Below are 9,497 nucleotides of genomic sequence, written 5' to 3'. Positions count from 1 at the left end.
TGATGATGAATGAGAGTGATGGTTGACAGTTTAGTTGATGTCTATAAATTATACATCTAACTTATAGTATTTTTTAAACATTAGTAAGTTATATACAAATTTAAATGCCATACCTTAATATCCATTCTTATTAGGGGTGGATTTGGATGATGGTTCGTTTATTTGCGACTAGTGCAAAAACAACGGTGACGGTGAAATTAGATACTATAACGATACTGTAGTATGAAACAAAAAGTAAGCTAAAGGTACCACACCGCATCCCACCACCCATCGAAGCCCACCCTAGATGGTTTGTTAGTTGAAATAAATTAGTAAGTTATTAACTGAAAATTTACCTAATCACTACATCATTGGATATCCAAATATCTATTTCTTGTTTTGATTTAATTTAATGTTCTATAATTTAGTTTAATTAGAGTAATTTAGCTATTAAGTTCTCTTTCTTATCAACTAGTTAGTTTAGTTTAGGGTTTAGGGTATTCCATACTTACACACCTTGTTGTTTTTAAATTTGATTCTTGAAATATATTTTTATTAACACCAATCCCACGAAAACCAGTAGAAAAGAAGGTTATAAGCAAGGAGTTAATGAGAAAAAGACTTGTTGAGCTAGATAGTTGGAATACCATGTAATATTCATTGGAGTTTCCTTGTGAATGCATTATGCATGGAATACTATGGGTTTGGGTTTAGGAGTGAAAAGTGGGGTTTTGAGGCAATTGATTTGTCAATTTAGAGTTGTTGTCTGGGCCAAGTTGATTCAATTAACCTCCCAAACAATGCCTATTTTTCCATTAAAGAACCCAACAAAAAGGGTATAACAGTGGTGAAGAACTTCCATAAAATTGAATGGACAAGGAGATCATAAACATTGTAAAGTCTCAAAGTCAGTCAATAAATTGCTTGAGAGTGTTTTGGAATGCAGGCGTTGAATAAATAGCTCGCCATCCTTCAGATGTAGGGTGATTTCCATCCCAAAATAATTTGGTTTTAGGGTTTGAGCAAAGTGTGTACTTTTTTCCCCCATTTTCATCCACACTTCCACAAAAAAACCCTTCAGTCACTCCAAAACAACATGGCTCAAATGGGTTCTCAAATGTTGGACTTCCTGCAAGAAAACAAAGAGTCAAAGATTAGGGCTAATTTCACTAGACATCCCTAAAATATAACCCAAATTTTAAATTGATCCTAAACATCAAAATGTTATAATTGACTCTTCGAATTATTGGCATTGTACTAGTATATATGGTCATTGAATGCTATTTTGAATATGAAACTGGGTATTTAAAATATGTGATCAATATTGCATTGATAATTCAAATTTGATGCATTAAAAAAAACGGTTATCAGAGTTTAGGGTTAATTCCACTCAACATCCTGATCCAAATCCTAAATTGATCCTCAACATAAAAATGTTATATTTGAGTATTTAAAATGAACATTAAATGCTATTATCAATATTACATTGACAATTCAAATTTAACATGATCCGTCAAATTACTTATCTAATGAAAATTTTAAATAAGTTCTATATCGTATTCAAATTGGCAAGATAAAAGTGAAGATCGAGTTTTATAAATGATTTACCTTGATGAGTTTCAGTCCCATTGAAAACGGTTAAAAAGGCATTATGAAGATCAATGATAAAGAACAGGGTGCTATTGGTTTGTTGGTTCAAAGTGTCGACAGCTTGAAGCAATAAATTGTTATGGAGCATAACAAGGTCGTTCTCAGTTTCATTGCAGCGTTGAAAGGAGGATCCGGCGGTGTTTTGAGGGGTACAACCCAATGATATCAGTGACATCACACCTATTTTCCTCACTCCTAAGTCATGGATGCGTTTCATGTTCACCATAAGTTGGTTCACTACACTTTGGATGAAGCCTGGGAAAGCCTGTAATTTCAAATAAAAACAAAAGGAGGATGTGAATTTATCTTTGATATCCACCACACGTAACATTGAGACAACACAAACAACAAACACAAAACATGACTCAATTGTTTTCCTTTTACTAAAGACAAACATAAATGGCGACAACAACTTTTATAACACTTGTCTGTTTTATAATCAAACAGAGACTTGGTATTTTATTATCTAAATTACCCCAACAGCTAAAAAAACACCTTTTTAACTAATCATTTTGTGAGACACATATCATGAGTGTATCTCAAATTTCTTAATAAGGGATTATAACGAGCAATGAGAAGAAGGGACTTAGAATGGAATGTATGAAATAAAAGTGCTGGCTCGGATTAGTTGGTCTTCTTCTTATCTTTTGATATTTGGTTCTATTGATTTAATGAAAAATTTTAATTTTTCTAACAGTTTCTTGAATTTTATCACCGAAATTTTTGGGTGGAGAAACAAATGAAATAAATGTTTCAAGGAAATAATTATTAAGAGACTTCTTTTAGTGCTCAAAATGACCTAAGGTCTATTTTTATAACAATGAATATATTAAATTGTATATAAAAAAAAGCAAGTAGAGAAAATGCAAATGTGTTTTTATTACCGCGGCAGAGCCATTGGTTTCAAGGTAATAGCTGTAGTCATTGCCTGCAAGACTGACAAGTGCCACTGAAGTTCTCAGAACCCTTTTAGTATAGACCGAATCATTGATTAGTTGTTGTAGGAAATCGATTTGGGTGGTCATATTTGGTTCCGCAACCAACGTGTCGAAAACACCTGTTCCTCCATACGCAAAGTTCAACCCATATTTCACTCGACCACTTAGTTCTTTCCTCCATCTGTATGGTATTGGTGTCTTCATTCCCAAGAACCCCGCTGTTTGTCGAAACCAAACCAAATTTAGTCTTGAATTCGTTAATCAGTAACAATGATATTTGTTTTTGTTCTAACTTTTGCATGGAATTTGAGGTTTTGTATTAAAAACAATGGAATGGAGAGGAACCCCTCACTCATAGCTTGACTAATAGAAGAACTTATCCAGTTCGAGGATTAAATTGAAAAGTATTGTTGTAAATTTTAAATCAGACTAAAATAATTTTACATAAGAATAAAACCAGAGAAGGATGAGAAGAGAAGGGATAGAAAAAGAGAGGTATTTCAAGTTTATATTACCAACAAAATCAGTGGACACAAACCCATCAGAGAAACGACCAGAAGGTTTTCCAGGAAATGTAATTCCGTAAGGGAAATGCCAAGATCTTGTCACTGCTATCTTAGTGTTCCCTGTATCAGCATAAGAATCTCCAAACGCAAACAACATCTTTGGTTTGAAACCAAAAGGTGATGATGTCCACGACAACCTCGTACCTTCAACAACTTGTGGTTCACCTACAGTATTCCATCATTTAACATTAAAAAAAAAATGGTTGAACACACTTTCCAAATGAAGCAGAAAGAAAATGGGGTTTATTTATTCTTTTAGTACCTGATAGAAAATAGAATAAGAAACAAAATACTGAGAAGAGAAAGCTTTGGGTGTCCATGGAAAAGAAAACTTACGTAAAAGGAAGGAAAATTTTTTGAGAGATAAATGAGAAAGTGATAATCTCAATAGTTCTGTGTTTTGGGGGGGTCACCAATCTCAATTGTTTATATAGTTGAACGTGCAGCTTAATTAAGAGTTTAAGCTTATATTTCTCTTAATGTGAATTACTTAATTCGCATAGATATTGAATTTTTTTCTGTATTTATTTACGTTTAACAATTAGAATTAATATTTTTTTTTAAAAATAAGGTTATTTGTATTTATTTTTAAATCATTCAATATTTTTTGTTTTACACAAGTGACGATGTATCATCTTATTATTAATTGATGATGTATGAGACCTAAGCACCGATGGTGCATCAAATATTCTCTCATATTATAATAATAATAAATTGAAATCATAATTAAAAAATGGGTAAACTACAAAAATAGTCACTTTTGTTTGTCTCAGATTACATTTTAATCACTTATGTTTGAAATATTACGTTTCAGTCACTTATGTTATTATTTTGTTACGAAGTAGTCATTCTACCGTTAAGCTCCGTTACCTCCCTAACGGCGGTCCTATGTGGCAGTCCAAATGGGTTTTAAATGCTAACTTGGATGTCGTACGTGGTAGTCCAAATTAAATTTATTTAATTAAAACTTATTTTCATTCCAGCAACTGGACATCCAAGTTGGCATTTAAAATCCATTTGGACTGCCATTAGGGAGGTAACGGAGTTTAACGGTAGAGTGACCACTTCGTAACAAAACGATAACGTAAGTGACTAAAACGTAACATTTCAAACATAAGTGACTAAAATGTAATCTGAGGCAAACAAAAGTGACTACTTTTGTAGTTTGCCATTAAAAAATTGAATAGGGCTTCACCTGTTGAGAAGTTTTTTGGACGCAAACCTGTTACCAGCAGTTGCGTATGTTCGAGTGTCTGTATTATCCTCTACTCTGACCATATAATCGACATAAGCTTCAATAATAATCAGCACCTTGTACTTTTCTTGGTTATGCTGCTAATCACAAGGGCTACAAATCTATAGATAACTCTGGTCGGGTGTAAATCTCCCGGCATGTTAGATTTGATTAGGAGGTGTTTCCTTTTGCCAAAGCTTCGATTCCTAGTGTTTCATCTCTCTCCAATAACTCCAGCTCTTATATATATTATAGATGAACGAGTGAAAATGGGTGAGGGAGAATGTCACGGGCCGCGATTCAAAACTGGTGACCAAAGCACGAAGAGCATCTCATGGAAGTCAATCTATTAAATGGGGCTCATTTGACTCACGTAAACTGACCCAATTCGAAGAACAAGTGACGGAGCCCGTTTACTTGAATCCTTGGTGGCCCAGTGGTGCACTTATGGAAAATTAGGACTACCTTAGTAAATAGAGAAAGTAATCTTAGAAGATTTGCAATCTAATAAGATTTGATTTTGTAATCTTGGAGATTATGTAAATCTCATAATTATAGATAGGCTTCAATCTTGTTCGTCGATGTAATTCAATCTACACTGTTGGTTTTGGGGGAGCTCAACTATAAATAGAGGGTCTCTCTCTCATTTGTAACCATCCATTGTATTTCATTCTTTAGCAATGAATACTAATTGAGAGCATTTACTCAAACACCTTGTGAGCGTTACTTTTTTGTGCCTTTTCTGTTTTTTCAAGCTCTTGGCTTTAAGTTGCTTCCGCTTTATCTTTGGTGTTTTGAAAATTTTCTATCGAGAATTCTCACTTTACAATAATTAGGTTGACTTAAGAGCATTTGAAGCAAAAAAATCACCTAAAACTACACAAACTGCGAGACTAAAATTCTAGCCCGTGACATAAAAACTTGAAATATTTGTTTGATATAAAAATATATTATAAATTATATTATATTTACTCTTGTTTTGATCAAGAATTTGAGTTAAATTTTATATGTACATTTCTTTCGATAAAAATATAAAAAAACATATCATTATAAAATGAAGCTTTCACATTAAACAATGTAATAATAAAATTTTCATCAAAATTATTCTCAAGGAATTACCCTCATTCTCCCTACATTGTTAATGAGAAAAAATTAGCATTAATACTTAATTTAATCCAAATTTCATTTTGGTAACTCGAGATATTTTTCTCAATTTGGTATATTCCATTTATATTTTCCATTAAAAAGAAGATAAAGGTGGAGTTGAAAGCCAATGAAAACTTGCCATTTAGACAGCAAAGTCACAAGGATATTCCCACATGTGTATCATGTTTTAATTCATTTCCTGAAAACTTTTATTTTATTAATTTCCTTTTCTTTTCATTTGTCTCTATTCTTCTTCTCTTTCTCCTTTCTCTCCAGAGTTGAAAAAAAAAAAAAAAGAGGAGAAAATTCTGATTTATTTATTTTATTCATCTATAAACTTTGGTCCTTATACAATTTTCATTTTAATATATTAAGACTTTTTTTATCAATTTTATCTGTACTTTTATTCCGTCCACTACGTTACTTCACTTAAAGATAAGTGGACTTAAAACTAATGAAAACTTGTCATTTGGAACGAGGATATTTCTAAACGTGTATCCTGTTTTAATTTCTTAAAATTTTAAAATTTTTTAATCAATTGCATGTATAGGGACTAAGTAAAAAAATTTAAGAGGAGTCAATATAAAATTATAAAATTTTAAAGGAGCCAAAGTTGAAAAATTTTGTTAAAAGAATTTAAATTGAATTACTAATCTTTTAGAGGAGCCAAAAATGAAAATTTTCCTAGGTTGTACTAGTATCTTGCATGCTTCATAACTTTAATTATAAGTGGAATTAAAATGATCCATAATTCGAAGAGTACATGGAAGAAGAAGGAGATCTTGATAATTTTAATGATGCAGATTCAATTTCAAATGATGATTAACTCGGTCAAGGACCAACAGATGATGATAAGGAGCATATGTTAAATATTAAAGAGGGAATAATCGAACAAATATACACTAGAGCAATTAGATAAAATAGCATATCATGTTTATTTGTTTTCTATTTTATTTCTAACATAATACATATGCAATTTTTATCTGATTGCTTTAGTGCATATTTGTTGGGTCATTCCTTCTTAATATTTAACATATGCATCTATCATCATTTGTTGGTCCTTAATCGAATTCATCATAATTTGAATTTGAATCTATATCATTAAAATTATCAAAATCTCCTTCCATATACTCTTTGAAGTATGGATCATCTCAATTCCACTTATGATTGAAGTTATGAAATACACAATATGCTGGCATGATTCGACATTGTTTTTCTATGTTATACCAAGTTGATGTTGTTAATATGATAAATATTTTTTTAGAACAACAAATGTGTTTTCAACCACATTTTGAAGTCTTGAATGTCTCAAATTAAAGAGCTCACAAGCTGCCTATAGTGCTTGTGTTTGGCACCATTCTCTCAAATGGTATCATACCTTACAATATGGTGTAAGAAAACATTATCTATTTGCATAATTAGCATCGACCTAAAAATATTTGGTTTCACAGTTCAAATGTTATGTATTTTTAATTATAAAAACTTATTAAATTTAAATTGGAGAAACACTTATGCTGGGTTATATTGTTTTTTATAATACGTAAATTAAGTAAAAATAATATAAAATTTATAATATATATAACCTTTATAAGATAATACTTGAAAAATCACCTATTATTTGGATTTGAGTGTAATTGCTTGTAATTATACAACGATGACATGTTTGAATAATTATTGTAATGGATGAGTCTCACGAATTGGGTGATAAATGAAGCATTGCAATTTCTAATTTTTAAAGAAAGAGTGAGAATTTGAGTAATTATGCGGTAATTATAATCAAATCTAATTTTAAAAATTATTTTATATAAGTTATAAAATTATATTAAAAGCATAAACCTACAGTGTTTGTGATACTTATGACAAAAATTCTTATATTATAAATCCTAAAAATTATATTACAAAAATATTGTATGTATTTTATAAAGCTATAACAAGAATACATATTATTTAAATCCTAAAAGTTTTTAAAGTTATAACTAAAAATTTTATTATAAAAATAATTCACATGCTATAAACATGATATAATATATTTATTTATAAAAGTTACGACTAAGTATGAACATAACTTATTTATATGTTCATACTATCTATTATAAAAAAATATTAAAATCAATAGAATTATAAAAAAAATATATAAAAAATACAGAAAATATTAAAAATATAAAAATAAGAGACGGTAGGAGCCCCTCGACAATCCGAAAGGCCATGAATATATCCTCTGCTTTCTACTCTCCTTAAAAGATGATTGAGGCCTTTAGTACACAGAATGAATAAACAAGGCGAAAGCGGATCACCTTGTTGAAGACCCCGCTTTTGAGAAATCGGACCAAGTTCACTGCCATTAAAAGAGATGGTGTAATTGACCGAAGAAACACATAACATGAGCTAATCAACCCAACATTGATGAAAATATGTCCCAACCAAAAAATTTCAGTCAACTCTATCATAAGCTTTTTTAATGCCAATTTTGAGTGCAACTTCACCAACAGAGCAACGCCCTTTGTTCTTCATATGATGAATAACTTCAAAAGCCACCATTACATTAATATCTGTAATAAGCCTCCTGGGGACAAAAGCTAATTGAGACAAAGAAATAATTCTTGGTAAAAGAGCCTTAAGACGGTTTGCAAGAACTTTGGCCACCAACTTCTGGACGACATTACACAACGCAATCGGACTCAGATCATTCGTTGAATTCGACTTTTGCTTCTTTGGAATCAAAGCAATAGTGGTGTCATTGACAGTAAGAGGAAATTCACCCCTATTAAGCCATTTACAACAATGAGAGAAGATATCATCGCCAATGATATGCCAACACTTCTGGAAAAAGGTAGCATTCATACCATCGGGACTTAGCGCCTTTTCCGGGTGCAACTTAAACAAAGTTCTCCTATTTTTTTTAGAAAGGAAAGGAGTTAACAAGGCATCGTTATCCATAGTAGTAACACAAGGAATCAAGTCCGAAAAAAGCATCAAGCTGAGCAAGCCGAAAATAAAGGATTGAAATAATCAAGGACGATCGAATGCATACTCGGCTCATCTGGGCATTGTCGAGCTTCATCATCAATTAGCATCGAAATGTGATTAATTCGTTTGCGCTCACTAGCCTGCACATGGAAATATTTGGAGTTTGCGTCACCATAGCGGAACTGAAGAACTTTAGACTGTTGCCGCCAGAATACTTCCTCTTACGCAAGTAGAAAATTCAACTTATTACGAAGACTGGATAATTCACCATCATGACGCCCAGCAGAACAGGATCGAAAAATATCCTCTTTAGCCGCAACAATTTTGGATCGGAAGTCACTGCCAAGCGTGGTTTTCCATTGAGCCAACTAAGACACGCAAGTGGACAGCTTGGTAACAAGAGGGACATTCGGATCACCAACCCATGCACCAGTAACAATGTCAAAAAAAAAAATTGCCTCTCCAAACCAAGTATTCTCAAATCTGAAACGTCGAGACTTAGGAGTGAAAAATCCCATTCTAGCCACAAACTTAATAGGCGAATGATTTGACGTGGAGCTAACAAGATTGTAATGCTTATGATATGGAAAATAGTGAGCCCATGAAACATTCACAAAGCCACAGTCAAGACTACGCACACAAATTTTGAGTCTGTAACTGGACTTGAAATTTTGGAATCATGATAACTTTGAAATAAAGTTACAATCTTCAAATATTTTTCTATAAAGAAAAATTCCTTTGATTTTTTTTTCCCTAGTTCGGATTTGATCCTGTTGGGACAAAATTGAACCTGACAAAACAACATAGAAGCAAAATTGGTGTTCTTTCACTCCCAATAAATCAATTTGGTAATTGTGACAAACTCAATTACACAATATATTAAAAATCAATGCAAATCAATCATAATATCACAAGTAAAAATAATAAATTAAGATGTAATTTTTACGCAAAAAATCCTAAATTTTGAAAGTCCACAAAAAATTCCACCATAATCAAAATCTTGCTACAAGATCACAA

At 31.8% G+C, this 9,497-nt stretch overlaps 1 protein-coding gene across 2 annotated transcripts; it reads right to left on the bottom strand.

The window, feature by feature from the left end:
• Positions 1 to 764: 764 nt before the first annotated feature.
• LOC105786353 (GDSL esterase/lipase At5g03610) lies at positions 765 to 3,593 on the bottom strand. 2 transcript variants are annotated; one of them, XM_052635376.1, is made up of 5 exons: positions 3,470 to 3,593; positions 3,083 to 3,298; positions 2,514 to 2,785; positions 1,588 to 1,894; positions 765 to 1,108 (listed from the first exon to the last, which is right to left on the bottom strand). In XM_052635376.1, exons 2-5 carry the CDS (start codon positions 3,228 to 3,230, stop codon positions 888 to 890), a joined length of 948 nt encoding a protein of 315 aa, XP_052491336.1. In that variant the 5' UTR covers positions 3,231 to 3,298; positions 3,470 to 3,593; the 3' UTR covers positions 765 to 887. The 2 variants fall into 2 exon arrangements, with proteins under 2 accessions (XP_052491336.1, XP_012468189.1); XM_012612735.2 differs by having other exon boundaries at positions 3,396 to 3,549.
• Between the last annotated feature and the right edge of the window lie 5,904 nt (positions 3,594 to 9,497).

This window comes from Gossypium raimondii, chromosome 1 (genome assembly GCF_025698545.1).
Source record: "Gossypium raimondii isolate GPD5lz chromosome 1, ASM2569854v1, whole genome shotgun sequence".
In the NCBI taxonomy this organism is placed as follows: domain Eukaryota; kingdom Viridiplantae; phylum Streptophyta; class Magnoliopsida; order Malvales; family Malvaceae; genus Gossypium; species Gossypium raimondii.
This window is presented reverse-complemented; position numbering and strand designations above follow the sequence as displayed.